At 33.2% G+C, this 19,670-nt stretch overlaps 1 protein-coding gene across 1 annotated transcript in view; it reads left to right on the top strand.

The window, feature by feature from the left end:
- LOC119641758 (homeobox protein abdominal-B) overlaps window positions 1-16,320 on the top strand; it is a 31,282-nt gene extending 14,962 nt beyond the window's left edge. The window contains exons 3-7 of the mRNA XM_038040593.1: window positions 7,552-8,403; window positions 10,159-10,376; window positions 10,594-10,798; window positions 15,407-15,624; window positions 15,708-16,320. Coding sequence (XP_037896521.1) covers window positions 7,971-8,403; window positions 10,159-10,376; window positions 10,594-10,798; window positions 15,407-15,624; window positions 15,708-15,899 — 1,266 coding nt within the window. The 5' untranslated portion in view covers window positions 7,552-7,970 and the 3' untranslated portion in view covers window positions 15,900-16,320. The remainder of the gene's footprint in view (window positions 1-7,551; window positions 8,404-10,158; window positions 10,377-10,593; window positions 10,799-15,406; window positions 15,625-15,707) is intronic.
- Window positions 16,321-19,670: the final 3,350 nt, after the last annotated feature.

The raw sequence follows: 19,670 nt of genomic DNA, 5'->3' as shown, positions 1-19,670 counted from the left end.
CAGGCATTAACATTTTCATTCCTTAGTTGACTAAATTTGGCGGAAGAAATAGTTTGAACTTCGGGGATACACAGGGTATATATCAATTGTGATGAGCGGTGAACGTTTGTTTAGGGGCTTAATGTGCTTATCCTTGTTGTTTCTAATGCAATGGGCTTTCGTGCTTGTTTGTCGCATGTAAACTTTCTTCTATTGCGGCGACGCGCAATTAGCAAAATAGAGAAAAAATTTCGCAGTCAGGAACTATATCCTGGCTATACATATATATATATTTGATTTTTATTTTACGGTTTATTTGCTTCTTTTGTTTCAGCAAGACAGCTTTGCTAGCTGAGTTTAGACTAATTACAGACTTAGGAATTCTTCGCATTTAGGCCTTCAAGGTACTGTTTTTCAGCTCTCCATGTCATCGGCTATAACGCCCGTCAAATTATTTTTAAATCCTTAACGAAGATTTCGCATTGATGGAAAGCATATTGTGCTGTGGAGGTCTTAGAAAGTATACATTCATAGTTCGTACAGGAAGCAGATATAAATGTTGCCTTTCAAAACTTTTAAATATAAATGAAAACAAAAAAAAATACTATTAAGAAAATTGTAGTTGGGTTGACGAGAATCTTTGTTATCTACCGCTTAAGAGATTTTTCGTGAGAGGGCCAAGCACATCTTTGCAGTAGACTTGTTTCTAAATTTTTGAAAATTTTTCATCAACTGGTCAATTATGCACAGTGATATTTTTTGTGAGTCCACTCAAACTATTCAGCTGTTCAAAGTTAGTCTTAATTTGAATCTATGCAGCTATCCCAAGTTGCACTCCTTGTAATGCACTGCTCTTTATTGCCTTAGCTCTAGGCAATAGAGAATGGAGAAACATTTGGACGGACGGACATATCTAATAAGATTATTTGTATCAATACTCAGTTACTTACTTTACCTTCGGTAATTTTCGTTTATTTAGTATATCGTGTAAATCGATTCGTAAGGTGTGGATTTAAAGGCTGTCGGAAAACTTAGATCGTACTTCGGATAAGGAATGCATAAATTTTATAAAGCCTTAAGCGCTATCGACAGAAGACATAATTAGTGTACTTTCATTGTTCAGTAGTGGACATAAATAAAAGTAACAAAGCTTTATGGATACTCTTTACATTACAGACTTTGCCTTAACTACCTGATATACTGCTTTGCTTAACTGTTAGACAAGAATTTATAATGAAATTATATTTGTGCTAAGTACTTAATTATAATGTGCAGAGAAAGTAGAATTCAATGTCGAATGTAAAAATTTTAGTTGAATTCGTCTAACCAGTTACTAAGTAGCACTTAAATGAAAGCGTACATACATGGAAACAAAAAATAGCGCAACTGTGTATACATAACGTAATTAAATGTAATGAAAATACAGTAAAACAGTTCAAACAAATATTTAACCCTCCAGAAATCGATACTTTCCATGTTGTTTATCCAATTCGAGATTAGATTAACTTATGCTCTCTCCCTGTGCTTCAATCAATGTTTGCTGCACAATGTAAAATCTTAATGTTCTGCAAGTCTTTTAAGCTAATGGTCTAGAGATATATATGTAAAGTTAATTAACAAAAATTATTTGAAACCTTGTATAGTTTGTGTGTAAGTGATGCATAATAAAGATATTTTCATGACTTTTCTTCTAATTAAGTTGATTTCTTAGAATATGTATGGACATGTATACACGTATGTATGGGTTTCTTTTACATTTTCTTTTCTCTTTGCTGTTGTAGTTGTTCGTTCGTTTGTTTTACTTTTTCATTAACTTCTACAAAGATAACATTTTCAAAATGGCCGTCATTACCATATGGTTTAGCTCCACTTTCAAGTATAGTCTAGAGAAAGAATTTTTTTCCATTTTTACAAAAAGCACTTTCAAAGTAAAGTGAAGCCTCATTTTAAAAGAAATGAAAGATATAAAAACAAAATAACAAAAAAACAAAAAAAAAAAAAAAGATATAAAGGAAAAGCAAAGATATCTAAAAATAAATGCGTGAGAGATGCTACACTACTCGTAATTAAAAAATATGTTTATTGCTACCCACGGCGCAGCCAGAAAGTGAATGAGCCGATACCATGATACCATCCATTGTCTTAAGCATATCACCTTCAACTTTATAGAAAGCGATCGTTTAAATAACTTTAAATGACTTCAGGTGTGGCAAGTAACAGTTAAACTCGCTTTTATCACAAATATCGATTTGATTTAATGAAAATTGATCTATTTTTTCACCTGATTAAGGAAAATAAGTTTTTTCCTTGCCAGTCGTTTAGATTAAGTATTCTGAAGGCATTTAATGCAAGCTCAGCACAACATATATGCACGGCTTTCTAATTTTCGTAAGGATTACCTGAAAAAGAGAACAAAGCGATTAACACACAGCACATATGTGATGGTGTCTGTGAGGACTATTGTTGACTTTTGTTATTGGGGATTAAAAAATTAGTGTACCGTCACCCGGCGGTGACAGATGAAAGTAACAGAGTTATATTCACTTTGGAGCAATCTTTCGGCACACGTCAGCTCATTATATAAAACATGGAAAGTTTTTTTTTTTACATATACATTAGCTATAGGAAATTTTTGTATCAAATTTCAAATAAATTAAAATTATTTTGCGTTTGCATTGTGCTTAAAGTATGGTTAGTCGCGGCCTTTCACCCACTTCTACTCAAGCGATAATGAAGTCTCGAACGGTACACGTATCATATGTGAAGAACGAGGCGCTATGGGCCGATGTACGGACTGACTATTTAACATGCCTAGACTTGGACAACTTAAAATTACAGTTAGATTTAGGAATTCTTTCAAACCTTGAGCGGATATTTCTCTCTCTCTATATTATAAAGGGAGTGAAAGGAATAGTATACAACTATTAGTCTGTGATTAGTATAGAAGAAAACGAAACAAACACAAAAGACATACGACATAATGAAGAAAACTTTTCATGATGCGAAGAAGGATTGGTTTTAAGGACATACGCTGTTTAAGCAATGCAAAGGACTGCATTTCCTTCCGCTCTTCCTTGATGTAAATTACAATTGCGTTTGCATACATGCGTACGTATAGAGGTGTGAAAAGCAGACGCAATGAGCGTAAATAATTCAAGGGATATTTTTACATGTTAATAACAATGTGTTTGCTTAATAGAACGCGTGCATTTTCTACTTAAGGGAATAGAGAGAGAAGAAGAGGAAAGACTTCTTATTGTGTACAGAGCAGCAGAGACGCCATATAATTAGAATTGTTCTATTGTTGTATTCGAATATTTAAATTTAAAAAAAAATTGTACAAGTTGAGTAACTCTTGTCACATTTGTTTTGAAATTATTACGATCTGTGTAATAAAAAGATTGCTTGACGATGTTTCCTTCTTTGTCTGGGTAATAATTGGAAATTTTCTTTGGCTTTTTTTTTTTGAATTATTTTTATTGATATGTATTTACGTTCATACATATATCTACGGGTAGTTGCATTCATGTCGTTCTCGTAGTTAAATGCCATAAAAATATGTCGTTATTCTCATTTAAGCGTGAAATTGTTAAGGCAATGCATTCCAAAGTTTTTCTTTTAATAGATATTTTCTTTTTTCTCTCGGTCTTCCTTTATTATATCAATTGCTGTACACGAAAAAACAAAAAAAAAAAAAAAAAACATTTACTAATAATGTAATAAATTTATTTTCAAATTATACTTTCTTTGAACCCTTTCTTTTACTATAAATCAAAAATGAAGAAAGAGTAAAGTAAACGAAAAGCAAAATGAATGAAAAATATTCCAGGAAGGATTTGATTATCTTTAAGAAGGCTTTCATTTTAATTGCTATCATTTCTTAGGAAATTAAAATTCGGTGGACGAAAAGGTTATTGGACCCTTAGAAAGGTTCATGTTCACATCATCATCCCTAAGCTCAATATTTCGTACTCGAATCACTTAGACTTGAAATATAATCAAAGATTATCTATTGTATGTATTGTATTTTTTGTAGTAGAAATGAAGAGGAATCATCTCAAGGCAGCACCTATAGTGTTTGCTATAAAAATCTCTCGCATTTAAACAGAAAGTATGCTTTAACAAACGTTCTTCGATATGCTTCAGATATACTACCGGAAGCAAACCGTTTAAAAAGCTTAACTACTTCAAGTAGGCATGGCCTTAACATCCTCTCATATTTTCGCGAAAGGCGTCGAAAACATTCTCGTTCAACTTAAAACGCGAATCTAAGCTCTTTAGTACAATCTCGCCTTGAGATTATCAATCTACTTTCGATAATTATTAAGGCGGGAGTGTTGTTGTCATTTGATTTTCTTGTATTTTTAACTTGTGCTACGTTTTTATTAAAACCGTTTGGTTTTTTTTCTGCTTCTAGTTTATATATCTTTCAGAAGAGCGCAACATTAGCTACTGCTTAGGCACTTGCGACAAGAAAATTTTTGCAAAGAATCAGGGCAACGTCTTATACTACTTGGGGATGAAAGTCGAGGCACTTGTTCTGAAAGCAGCGAATTATTTCAAAAACTAAAAAATTATTTTTCTAGTACTCTGGTACGAGAGATAGATAGATATCCATCCTCACTATTCTTTTTCTTTTATGCAAAACTTATTTAGATGACTGAAAACTTTTCTGTTGGAGCAATTCGTAATATGTAGATGGAGCCACTTGTATTATCTTGAAAACGTTTCGCTATGCAGTCCCTAACATTGTATGTAGTTTTTGTTTTTTTTTGTTTTCTTTGTCAACAATGGTTGAGTTTGTACGTAAATCCATATGCTAAATATATGTATAGTATGAGTTTTTGTATTTAAATCTGATACTGCGCAAAGAGAAACGTATCCGGAAGATTGAAAATTGTTGTCCTTTTTTTTTCGATTTAAAATTTAAAAAAAGAAAGCAAATTTTTAAATACTTTTTTGTTGAAAAAAATGTTATTTTTCGCTTCACTCATCATCGTTATCATCACTCTTGAAAAGTAAGCTTCCTCTCTCTCTCTCTCTCTTTCTCTCTTTCTACCATCTTAAGAGATTTTTTCCGCATAAATTAATAAGCGTTTCGTATCCATAGAATACAAAACTTTGGCGTATGTATTTTATGTTTATATTCATATATCCAAGTATTCTCTCTTGTTTTTGCTGGCACTGTGGATTTGGCGTGCAGCAGGTTCACGTATACTATCGGTGAATACATGTGAGTTGTCTGGCTGGACATGAACTTGTAAGAGAGTTGGTTTCACCCCACAAATACGTTGGCATATGTATACGTATTTGGAGACATCGACTAATTCGTTTTACTCTTGTGTACAGTTAGTTTGATACATCATAGCCTTGCATACAAATAGAAAGAAGAGCGCATGCATTTTATATAAATAAAACAAAACACTTTAGCATACGATTATCACCAATACAAGCGTAGCCATTGTACTAATATTCATATATGACTATTTACACATATAAGCGTAAGTGTGTCGTGTTTAGAATGAAATGTTTTTTTTCTTTTTTTTGTTGTTGTCTTTTTTTGATACGATTTCGTACGTACGTACGTATAATGTGGATTCAAAGAGCATGAATTTTGAGTAAGTTTTTCAATACAGTCAGTGTTCGTTTCTTGTATGAGAAACGAGTTTGCTTTTTTTTTTTTGTTTTTAAAAAAACTTTCATGCTCTATACGCGGCGCACTGTGTGTATGAGAAAAACAAACGTGACGAATTTTCCTTTATTCTATAGTATTGTGCTACTAAACATCGTATATTGGTGCGCGCTTCTTGGCTAATGTATGAATATATGAATAGCATTCAACGGACGGACAGTTCAGTGTATGATTTTTGTTTTTAGTTTTTTTTTTTTTTTTTTTTTATTTTGTTTTCTAGATGGTCGACTGACTGACTGACTACGTGAATGAAGACATTTTCAGTTGGTGTGTGCGGACAAAAGAATCTCTGTTGTCAGTGTTGATTTGTACTCCGCTGCGTACGGTACAGGGCACACAGTGAACGCGACACTTTTGTCTTATTATTGCATTGTATTATTGTATTATTGTATTCTCTAAAAGTATTTATACATATATGCCTATATAGCCATAATACACTTGACGCTTTCTATTGTTTGCATTGTTCGTTGGTATGCGTGTGCAAGTCTAAGCCTGTTTATGTGTGTGTGTGTGTGCAAAAAAAAAAATAAAAAAAAATTGTTTTTTTTTTTTTACTAATTCTTTCTTAAGAAATATAGAAAGATTCTAATTGGAAGCAAGTGAAGGAAATCTGTTCAACAAAATTTTTTTAAAAATTACTCGAGTGCAATAAAAATTCATAGAAATAGAAATAATGAAAAACTTTTAAATATATTTATAATTGAGAAAACATATTCAAATTCCTTTGAAATGTAAAGACAAACGTAACTAAAACATTTTTTTTTGTTCATAATTTTCTTTAATAACAACAACAACCAACCGTCCTTCCTCAACATGAATTCCCGCAACTTCCTCAACTTTCCCTGAAATACGTATTAATTTGCGGTGCGTGTGTTAACGTATCAATGGATATTTTAATGATTGTGCGAAACCGGCAAACGTTTATGTTTGATTTAAAAATCAATTAAAAAAAACAATAACAACAACAATAACTGCAATATCATAAAAAAACCAAACTGTATTAAAATCCACAACAAATCGTCATCAACAACAAAATATAAAATAATTATTATTTGTTTTGATCGTAAAATGGATTTTTATGGCCCTTTAAAAATAACATTGTCTGCAACAAAAACAACTAAAACTAAACCACGGAAACATGAATCGCATAAAAACTAATTTTTAAACATTAAATCGCGCTCTCAAATAATTATCGAATTCTAACAAATAAAAAAAAAAAAAAATTTTTTTGTTTTTAATAAATTTTTTTAAAATAAAATTTTGTTGACAAAATTAATATAAATTTCACCCTGTACTCACTAAATATCTCTTGAACGAAACCCGATTTGATCGGACTCAACTTAATGTTGACGTGCATGTAAAATATGAATTTTAACTTGAAATTTGCTCAAATACTTTGAAACTTGCGAACCTGTAACTTGTGCTCTTCGCTGCATAACATGGAAACTTTTCTTCTCTTCTATTATACAAACCACCACTCTTTTGCGAACTAAATTACTGGATTGGATGTATGTGCATGTTTGTACATGTATATCCGCGGCAATAAATACTTGCTCTCATCGCTGTTCGAATCGAAAATACTCTTAATTCTCTTCGCTACGTAATCATCTATTTATGAATAAATTAAAAATATACGTGCTGATGGTTCTTGACATAAAATTATATAATTTTTAAAAAATTTAATTAAAACAATTTTAATTAAAATTTTATTATTATTTTGAATTGATTTTTTTGAATTAAAAACGTAAATAATAAAAAAAAAATTTAAACAAAAAATAAAAAAAACGCGGTCAAAATAACCGTAAATATTCCACCCCTCCCCCAAACCCCAACCATCCCGCTGGCGTGCGCTCTTTACGACCCCCACGATGTCTCGGCAGTTGGGTCGCACGCCGCTGCCGGGGCTTGGTGGGGGCCACATCATCACGCAACTACTGCACTTCCTTCGGCAACAACTGCAACTGCCCTCAATCATCATCATCATCACCATCATACTCAACATAACCATCAACATACGGCAACTGCGACAATCCATAATCAATTGCAACATACGGCCCATCATACCCACCCGCCACCTCACTTGCCCGCTCATTTGCATGCTACTCATCCTCATCATACGCAACATTTACAACAACAACCACATCATCACCTGCAACAACATAACGCTGCTTCGATCGGTTTGGGGACTGCGAATCTATCATCGACTACAACGTTGCTGGGTGCGGATGCAACGATTCAACAACAACAACAACAATCGACTACACAATCTAACACACATTCCACGCCTACACATGCGGTTATGTATGAAGATCCCCCTGCTGCCGTGTCTGTAGTTCAGCAGCAACAGCAACAGCAACAGCAACAGCATCAACAACATCATCTTCCTCAAACACAACAAACAGCAAACCAACAGCAACAGTCGCAACATAGCAATATCGCTACGACGCCAGTGAGTGGTTTAAGTCCTTCGCAAACATCGACCGGACCTGCAACACAAACTCAACAACAACAACAACAACAACAGCAGCAACAACAACACATAACATCACCTCATCATCAGCAACAAGCATCACAATCGAATTCAGTATCCTCAGCAGCAACTTCAAGTATTCAACAGCAACAACAACAACAACAACAGCAGCAAAATACAGCAGTGGCGTCCAGCCAGCCACAAATTGTTGCGCCGACTGCGGCGAGTGTTTCCCCTTCCAGTGTTAGCTCCCAGCCTCCAGGTACGTCAAGTAGTTTTAAAAATACCTTATAAAAGTTATTTTTTTAATCTACATCTAATTAAACTTTATTAACACAGTTGGCAATCGAAAGGTGAGAACTCAAAGAAGAAAGAAAACCTGACTGAGATTAGGTTAAATGCTTAATACGAAAGACTGTAAAGGAAAGGTTTAAATTCAGCTATGATTTCAACTACTTTAGAGCAAGAGCGAAAGCGAAAGCGAAAAGCGAGATACATCTGATAAGAGAATTCCGATTCAAATATAAGTTTCCATTGGAGCTTGCCAAGCCTACTAGAATCCATCTGTTCAGGAATCAAAACTTGAATTTTGTTTCTCTAATGCAAATAAATTGATTCAATTTGCTAAGAAAGAAAAGCTTGCTAAACATATTTGCATTTTATTCAATAATTCTATAGAAATTTTTACCTAGAAAAGACACAAAGTTTCCTGCATATATATCTTAAAGTAAATCAAATCCGAAAGTTCTCCTGATTTCCATTAGGGTTAGGCGTAGAGTAGTAATTGGAAAATTACTTCGAAAACATTATTTCGAATATTTATATGTTCGGCTACAAAAGGACTTCATTCTTGATCATTGCTGAATATCCATAAGCAGATGAAATCAATCGCGATTGTAAATATTTTGACAAGTCTTGTGTGTTCACCTTGTATTTCCATATCTTTGAGAACATTAATAATTGGGAAAGAATATTAGCACACAAACGACTAACGGGGGAGGTAACGAAAGATAAAACGGCGAAGGAAGAAGTGTATAGACGGAAAGGGGTGACGGACACGGAAACGCAGACGACGACGATTAGAGGCAGGCATGTATGGAGGGAGAGGCGAAAAGGCCGTCGGAGGGACTTTGCCAAAGACATCGCGAATAGGTCAAAGCAGAAGACAGCAGGAAGCATGCGAAATCGAAAGTTCATGTAAAGGCACAGGCGGAGAAGTACATAAGACGACCTTTGAAAATTGACATAAGCAAAATTTGTCGGACTTTTGTGCGCGGTATTTTTCGTGACTTTAGAACGTTAAAATTAATTGCAATAAAATACATTTATGGCGCTTTGACATACAATCTTTCTTTGCTGCTGACTAGAAAGATCATTGTCATGGTTATACTGTTATTCCGACTATCATTAGCAGGATGTTTATGCTACTTTTCCAGTTACACTCACCTATCTCGATAATTGGGTTATCGAAAATTTATTCACTGAGAGAAAATTTTCACTAAAATTACTTAGGTTAGTGCACTTCACATTTTTCTGGGAAGTCAGGATAAAGAATTAATACTCAAAACTTAGCTGAGATTTGAAAGAATTGAATTGCGTTGACGGAGCTTTTAAACGAAAGTCAAGGAAAGGTTCTGAATTTTCCTCTGCGGGTGAAATTTGCTTTAGAGCGCCATAGTTGCTCTTATGGTCGCCCTTTGAATTTCTTGCTCTCCTGGAAAAATTTTAAATTAAGTTTTTTAATGAAAGTAGATAACATATATATATATATGCCTATATATATACATCTCTTCCGTAACCGCGAGATACATTGTCGATTCTATTGTATCGCATAACAATCACTAAAGGAGTACAAGCAAAAAAAGAGACACATTTTAGGTACTTCATGACTGCGTGCATTGACAATATATGTTAGGTAGATTATCTTTCTCTGGTCACACGTCGTCAACTGTTAATTTGAATTTGAAATTTGAGCACTCCTAGAGATATTTGAAATATCTATGACTTTTTATTGCAGATATGTCCCTCTCGCTAGCCCACCAATTGCATATACCTGCGGCGATAAGGCCAGGATTTGAAACTGAAGCCAGTGCGGCCGTAAAACGGCATCCACATCCTTGGCCTTATGAAAGTGATGGCTTCAGTTCAGCCCAATACCATCATGCATCTCAATACTACTTAGATAGAGAACGTAAGCCCGGATTTTACGGTTATCCAGAAACGCCGCAGTTCCAGGTAAAACGAACTATTATTTGGAAATTGATATGCAATTTCCCTTTAATCGAGCATTCCTATGCCCACTTTAATGTATGAACACACATATTTTTATATTTGAAAATGTATGTATATACGGATGTGTGTACGTTTATGTAACTGAAAATAAAATTATTTACTTGTTTTTTTTTTGTTTTTTTTTTTTGAATTTTGCTCATAACTCTTTGACGGTTAATAGCCCTATTGGAACTACCGCGAACAACCTATATCGGCTGCAGCTGCCGCCTACATGAGTGCTAGCGATGATAGACATGCCAGTGTCAGTGCTGTTGCAGCGGCCAGACAATCGGTGGAGGGTACTTCTCAGTCAAGTTATGAAACGCCAACGTATTCGTCTCCCGGAGGTTTACGAGCGTATCCAAGTGATGCATATGCGAGTACAGGTAAATTGCATACGAATAAACCACAAACACTAACGCAAATAAGTATTTTCATAAGCCAAAGCTCTTATACACACATTTCACGGAGACAGTATAGGCGATTGTGTACTAATGCATAAACACGTGTGCGTATGTGTATAGATTCGTGTAGGTAAATGTACGTAAAGGTACTATTCAATAAATATATTAAGGCCATTTATATATCATGTATATATATATATATATATACATATAGATAGATATATGCAAGTACAGTACATACAGTAAATTTTAATTTTGAATTTTTAATTAATCACGACATTGTTTTTAAGTACTTTCTCAACCGCCATAACTTACCTAAAAATTTTTGCAATTATCCTACCTTTTAAGAGAATATTATTGACTTTCTAAAGGCTAGACATGAGGCATCTTTTAAGGTAACCTAGTATGCAAAAATAGAGAAAAAATGATGGAAAAATTTTTCTTTTCATTTAGTTTGGGTTAAGAGAAAAGCTTCTAGTCTGCCTTCACACCACTTTCTCTCCCTACCTATTCTTCTTTCTCTCTCTCTCTCTCTCTCCCTCTCCCCCTCTCTTTCTCTCGTTTATATTCAATTGATCATTTTAAGTACTATTATAAGAAAGGAGAAATTTCACATTCATCTTATTTGGATATTTGGACGTACACTTGAACAATTTTCGTAATTTAATTTTCCAAAGCGACAGACCCGATAACTATTTTTTGCAGCTTAAGTCACGATGGCTTAAGAAAACGCTAGAATTTGAAAGAAGCTTTCATATATATATACATAAACTAGCTATCACTCAACGGATGTCCCTCACTCGTGTGATATGCTGACGGTCGGAAAGAAGGTGGTAAGCAGAACAAGATTGGGAAGCGGTCCCGTGCCTGATCGACTGGGCGTTCACTACAACTACAACCAAAGTAAGCTTTACCGCATTGAGATAGGAACCCTGACTTGGTAGTCGTGAATCTGTCAATCTCTTAATGAAACATCAAATTCGAATATTTAATGCAACGCAAACTGGGACTTTCGATGAGGTTACATGAGGAAATTTTCCTTTTTCTGGTTTTAACAAGCAAATGCAACAAAAAGAAGAGAACCTTGGGTTTGAGAAATTTTTTTAAAACTTCAAACTTTTTTAGATGGTCGGCATTGATGTCTTGCCATGTCCTGTTATTTCTTTGACAATTTGTAGACATTACCGATTACGAAAATTTATTTTACAAAACATTCCCGATGATTTTGACTTTTGGTTAACCGCTTTAGAGGAGAAAGTTTCATTGATAAGCTGCTTTCATCCAAGTTTGAATAATGCGGCAAACAATTTGTCAATAGATTTTTGATAGTTAACTTTGTACTGACGATCTCTTTCAAGTCTCGAACACTTTTTGAGGGTTTTCTGTGAGAGAACAAAAATCTCTAAGACTTCTGCTATGCAATCTGAAATTTCTCTTTTTTATCATTTTTTTTTTTTTTTTTTTTGGATTAATTATTTACTCATCTGAAAGGCCGACTGAAGAAGGGAGCAGTTGAAAACAACTGCAGTATTTCTCTCTAGCCATATCCCTGCGAAATATTTAGTTTCTTTCCTATGCAATATGATAAGCGAACGAATGATTAGCGAAAATACCATGCAATCCAAATAAAAAATTATTCTTCGCTTCCTTTTATTCAGTTCCTCTTTATAAAAATATATGTCAGTTTGCGCTCACGTGAGCCCTCAAATTCATAGTAAGAAGAAAAGCCTTGGATTTTAATCCGGAAAAAAGTTCCAAAAGGCGCTCTTTTCGCTAACTTAAAAAAGGGATATATAAAAAGTAAATTTAGAAGATCTCGTTCGCGATGGCGTACGCTTGCGCGTAAATGTATTTAAAAGAATCAAATAGTGATTTAGCGTCAAGACAGAGGAAAGAAAGGCGCGCGTGCGTTCTTTGAAGCTCTTGAAAAATACAAAGACACGAACGAATTCATACATGTGTATGTATGTAAATATGAATTCAAACGGCTTACTCTTTAATCAACATACAAAATAATATTCAAATTGATTTACAAACACAACTGTTTAAATTATATTTATGGCGCTCATATATTTTGTTTAATCTCCGCTTTATGATTTACGTCTTTCATAAAAAACAAATGAAATAATTTCGTATACAATAGAAATAGAGTATTCGAAAAAAAAAAAAAACAAAAAAAAATGAAACAAAAAGCTAGCGTGACTAGTAACCAAATTGTATACATACATACACGCGCACATATGTTTGTAAATATGATAAGTTATGTTTTTAACGCTGAATTAATTAGCCATTTATTATTTCTTTGATATTAAAATTTTCCTTTAAAACTAATAGGAATGCCAAAGTTAAACTCTTAAAATGTAATATAATCTAGAAATTTGAGTAAGAGAATTGTGCGCGTCTTTCAGCGAATCTTAGACACCCATCTAACACGTCTCGAGTATGGAATTGAAAATGAAGGCCAACGTTTTATTGAATGCAGATCGGGCAACCAATTACCGATCGGGATAATAAATATTCTAAATTTTATTTATTTATTCATTGGCGCTTATGTAACCTCGAAGCCATGAGGGCAGGCCTATTATATTAGATCATATTACAAACTCTCCGCGATTTTTTCCGCAAAAGAATTTCCGAACAGAAGAATCAACTGATTACATCGCATCAACATGTACTTGAAATTTGACCCTTCAGCTTACATTTTTTGAATGTAGTTTAAATAGTTTGAAAATAGCGAAAATAGTTTTCTAATTCTTTGCTCATGCAAAACGTTCAATTGATTTGAAAATGGGTGAAGTATCTGAAGAAATACGCGGTGCGATGCAAAAAATAAAGAATATATAGGGTGAGAATGCCATGAATGTATGAAGAGTCCAGGAGTGCCTTACGCGATTCCATTCCGTAAAACTTCGATGCCAAAGATGCACCTCGCACGAGCACTGAAACAATCAATGAAATTTCGGAACTGGTGGAGCAAGACCGGCAAGCAAGCTGTCAAACAAATAGCGAAAGCACGAAACATTATTTGGAATTATTTGAAAAAAGGCTACAAAAAGAAGCTCGAAACCGCCGAGACTTTTCAATATGATCTAATAGTAGATTGCAATGTCTACCATAGGTGCAATGATAAAGTGAAATAATACGAAATGTTCTTAAACAATCTAAAGGAGAAGAAAGAAAAATTGAAAGTAAAAAGAACACAAAAAATAAATAAATAAAAGCAGGAATCAAGAAGTTAGACGACTCATTAGACTAATATGAAAGGGAGTAACACATAGCACCACCACACCTCGATCTTAATACCAAGTGACTAACTAATCTCATTATTAGCGATGAAAGTTAAAGGTCACTACGTCTGTAAGTGAGATAAGAGAATCTAAGTTGTCGCAACCTCCTAGGCAGGCTCTTCTAACTCTTACCTAAAAGGATTTGGCCGAAGAGTGCATAACTCGGGGAATAAACAGAAGGTTATTGTGAACAAAACCTACTAAAAGGAAAGAGGCTAAAATGCTCCTTCGGCTGCTGCTTTAGGATAATGTTGCACAGGCTAAGGAGAGGTTTAACTTTAATGCAATTAACGGAAGATAAACCTAGAAACCGTAGAACATAATTTGAGATATATTCGCTCCAAGCAGAATACATATCTGACTGTATGATTACCTAATGGTCTTCATTTCTTCGGGCTTAAAGCATTCGGGGACCTATAAAGTTCTGATTTCAATGGGCATATAGGTTCATAACCTTTGTTTTTTCAAGCGCATACAACTGTGTCCAAAAAGTAAGGCCAATTTAATTTTTTCTTTTCCAAATCTATTTATTATTCCCAATCTATTTGGTCGCCTTGAACGTAGTTTTCAAACTCAAATAATATTTCTTATTAACAGTTTGGCTCGGCGGGAGGAATTCATAGGTACTGTTAACGTCAGGTTGAGTTTGGAGCAACTTTGGTGCGGTGTTTTCGGCCTTGACTTACCTTTTACACGACATCCGCTCGAAAGATCGGCTCCTTTCGGTTCGTATGCATCCAAGTCTCAACTCCCATAATAATGCGTTTCATCACAGATTGACAGTCAAAAATTATCTCCATCCACGTTGTAAAAAGCAAAGAAAATACTTTTTGTGTCATACAAAACCACGTGCAGGTGAAACACTAACGAAGTTTTAGACGTGAATTTAAAAGAAAACTTTTGTGACATTCGATATACCCGCGCAATTTAACTCGAATACTGGTTTTATTTTGTTGGTCATGGTATTATGTACATATATAGGAGTAAATCTTTTCTGCTTTAAATTTTGAACTGCAATAAGTGAAGTAATGACTCACCAATAAAGTCTAGATTTTTAGATGATTGCAATCGCGATCTTTACAGTTTGGAAGGGTTGATTTATTCATCGGCCGAATGACGGATAATAAAAGGCTTACGAGAGTTCTATTGCTTATTAAGGCAATCTTTGGACTCGATTATGTTTTTGCTTATCGTTGGTCTTTGATTATATCGTGAGCGATTAAATTTCTTTTGTTTTCTAACACTTTTGTTTCTTTAATTTAAAATTAAAAAAATTTTTTTGTAAATATTTTATATGCTTTAGGTGGTCTTGCGGTGGGTGCTGTTGGTTCTTGTACGCCTACCAATCCCAATCCCGTTCACGAATGGACCGTGAATGGACCAGTTTCGGCGCGAAAGAAACGTAAGCCATATTCGAAATTTCAAACTTTGGAATTGGAAAAAGAATTTCTCTACAATGCCTACGTATCGAAGCAAAAACGCTGGGAATTAGCAAGAAATTTAAATCTAAGTGAAAGACAAGTAAGTTAAACTAAAAAAAAAAAAAGAAAAAAAAAAATACGAAAAATATTTTTCATCTAATTTTTCTCTTATTTGGTGCGTAGGTGAAAATCTGGTTTCAGAATCGACGTATGAAAAATAAAAAAAATTCACAACGTCAAGCCAATCAACAAAATAATAACAATAGTACGAATAGTAATCATAATCATGGACAAGCGGCGCAACAGCATCATAATAATCATCATTTAGGTTTGGGTTTGAGTATGGGACACCATGCAAGTAAAATGCATCAGTGACCTTTGGATAACAGCAGTGCTGGCGCCATGTCCTTTCCAGGTTACTAACAATTAGCGAATATCAAAACTGAAACATTAACGGAATATTAGCAAAGGCAACAAAACAACAACTACAACAACTAACATAACCAAGTCAGTTAGACGAAGCGAAGAAAAATAAATAAACTACGACTCGCTTGCATGAACCTGAGTTTACGATTAATAAAGCGTCAGTCAAATATTGCTGTTTTGGATTAACAGAAATTACACACACACACGAAAAAAAGAAGAAAAAAAAAAAAATGAAAAGAAAAAACAAAATAACGCGCAGTATCCAATTTATAGCAAGTATACATACATACATTACATACATTACATAGATGCATTATTAGTAGAAAATGGTTCAAGTTTTTTAAAAGGGATATAATTTTTCTTTATATATATATATATATATATATATATATATATATATAACTCAACTCTCATCTAAAATTGTAATTAAAATAATCAGCATTTGTCCAAATTTATAGTCAGAGATCAGAGAAGGAGATGAATCAAAATGAAATGTTTATACTTACATTAGATATAGATATGTGTCATCATAGAAGAGGAAGAAGAAGAAGAAGAAGAAGCTGGCAAACAAACCAATTGTTCAACAATATATGTAAACAGAAATAGAAATATTAAAAAAGAATAAAAAAAATTAAAAAAACTTATTTGAAATATCTTAAGTTCCTGTAAATATTTAAGATAATTTAATCAATCGCGGAAAATAAAGGAAATCTCTTTTTTCTTTACACTGTGAAGCAAAGGAAAAAGTGCAAGAAATCAACGCGTAGTGCTTTTAAATCAAATCTAAATATTAATTAATATAACAGAATAAATAAAAGTCAATAGAGATTTGACTCAATTCATAGAAATCTGTCTACAGTCCAAAAAAATAAAAAAAAATAAATAAAAATAATAAAACTGATATTCGTAGAAATCAAAGCATATGTTAAGATACTTATTATGTAAGATGTAATCATTGATAATACAAAAAAAAAAAAAAAAAAACAAAAAAAACAAAACATTTTCTAATTGATGTTTGTGTCTACATGTTCAACACTTAAAGCCTAAAATGAATGCATTCTTATTGAAAAAAGCTTCAACTTTTAGTGAAATAAATTCAACAAAAAAAAAAAAAATAATAATAATAAAAGAAAATAAATCAAAATGTTAAAAATGCGCCTTAAAACGAATGTTGGTCCACCACCTCCACCATCGCCACCACCGAAATAGAAGCTTTCGCTTTCTGAGCCTAATTTCATACTTCTACTTGCAAGTGAAGGGTGAAGAAAAGAAGTGTTCATTTGAAAATCTCCAAGAGATCTCTAAATCATTCAAGAGAATCTAAATCAAACCGAAATTCCTAAACAATTGTGAAAATCTTAAGCAGAGTTTGACACTTTCGTTAAATAGGTGTTCCTGAAAAGCGTTTGTTCAAGGTCACCAATTTCTACAAGTTGTCTTTAAAGGGCTCGCCCATAAGCGGAACATTTAGTCGGGAATATCAGTATACGGGTTCATTTGACAGGCAGAAGAACTTTAGATAGACCCTCTGCCTCTGTCTGTCCGTCTGTCCGTTTAGTTTTTTAATTTTTGATGAAACTGTTTTGACTCAAGGGTGAACACTATTGAGAATAGTTCAGATCGAACCACTTTTTCAACTACTTGTCATAGCATGTTTTATTTTGAGAAGTCATTATGTGGATGAGATATGGTACAAAAGCATATTAATTTTATGCGAATGTATTTAACGGGCAGAAGGGCTTGAGATAGCTTCATTTCTAGGCTTGTCTGCCCATTTTGCGTGCAAGTATTCAGTCTACATGCCGTTAATTTTTGATGAAACTAGTTTGACCCAGGGACAAAGGTCATTATACATTGTGTAGGGTGTTTGATGGTTTTCATTTCATTTGCAGTTAGAGCATTTTTTTCGCTCCTCTCGCATCGTAGTTCGATTCCAATATTTTGTTAGACGCTTACTTGACGAAAATGATTAAATATGAAAACGTCTGAAGAAACCCAAGAAAATGTCACGCATTGCAATGGAAAAGAAAGTTTCAATAGGAACAGTGAAGGAGAAGGCTGGCTTTTCTTCGCTCTTCTCTCTTAATACTTTTTCTGCGAACACCAACTAAGAAGAATCTCAAACATCGAACTTACAGACCGACTTATACAGCTAAAGCGACTAAATGAAATCGCACTGTAGACAAGAATGCATTTTCTGTATCGTTATCACTCGGTGGTGTAATCAAGGATTGCAGTAAAAGAGAAGCTTTTTTTTTGTTAAAGAAGTGCTTTTGATTTCTTAATCATAGAATGAAATTTTAACTCAATATATACTACAATTACTTATCGATATTCATGTTGCAATTCTCTGCTACTTTACTCTATCTTACTCTGTAATTGCATTTGCTTATATAAATGTACATGAAAATCCCTCTATTTACCCATCATATATATAAATGCAGGCATAGAGTCTATGCATATATATATATATACATATATATATATATGTATTCATATTTAAATGAAATGAAAACATTGTTAATTTAATATATTAAAAATTAAAAAATTTCTTTTCTTTCAACTTTATTTTATCTTAAATAGACGGTTACATTGTTTTCTTTATAGTTTTCTTCATTCTTTTTATATATTGAGCGCCTTATAAAATGTTTTCTTGGTTAAGTTTTTTTTTTCTTTTTTCTTAATTTTAACGACGCCGCCTCCCATTGTACAGTGAATAAAAAGGAATTTCTGTTGTTTATAATTTATACGTTCGTTTATCGTTCTCGAGTAAACTCGAGTAAAGAAAGAGAAGGAGAATAACTTTCTAATGGCCTTTTTATAATTAGCAAAAATTAATTTTTTTTTTTTTTTTATATTATTATGATTATTATTATTTTGTTTAAAATCATTGTGTTTTTAAGAATAAGAAAAAAAAAAAAAAAATCAATAAGAAAAATAGAATTCGAATAGAATTAATTGTAATCCTTACATTGTAAAAGCAGTAGATTTGCTATTAATATATTAAAAAAGAAACAAAAAAGAAAAAGAGAAAGATAAAGAAAAATAAAGGAAATAAAAAATTATACAAAAATAAATTATAAATATAAAAGAAAAGTAAAAACTTATTTAACAACTTTTTGGTTAAATTTCTATTTAGTTATTCAAGGGATAAATGACATTAACATTACTTTCACATATATATATATATACACTGAGCGAAAAAGAAAAACAATATTAAACAATCTGGGGCAAACTAATCGGTAAAGATACTCCACCTAAGTAATTTTTGATCATGGTTGATAATATCCAATCCAATTTCAAGTCCTGACGAAACTATCTACAAAGTGCGAAACCCATAATGTATGTGATAATAGCATGTTTTGTTGCCTAATGAAAAGATGAAAGTAATCATTGTCTGACTAGCGCAGAGAAACATCCGCCTTCCGCACATAACAATCTTTAAAAAGATATTGCAAGCCATAAAATTTTCAATTCACTCTACAATCTGCCTCCGGAATGCCTCTTTATCCACATCATCCATTTCAAAAGTGTTAGCAACTTATTGTCTAATTCATTAACGGCCGTAAGCGTATACTTGTTCAGTTCCTTACAATTCTCGACTTTATGCTTAGTATGTGGTTAAAGCCACCAAAGATGCTAAATAGGTAGATAGGGGACACTGAGGTGGAAAGTAAGTAAAAGGAAAAAATACCGAAATTCAGCCTACAACCATACGTG

This window comes from Glossina fuscipes, unplaced genomic scaffold, assembly GCF_014805625.2.
Source record: "Glossina fuscipes isolate IAEA_lab_2018 unplaced genomic scaffold, Yale_Gfus_2 174, whole genome shotgun sequence".
Classification (NCBI taxonomy): domain Eukaryota; kingdom Metazoa; phylum Arthropoda; class Insecta; order Diptera; family Glossinidae; genus Glossina; species Glossina fuscipes.
This window is presented reverse-complemented; position numbering and strand designations above follow the sequence as displayed.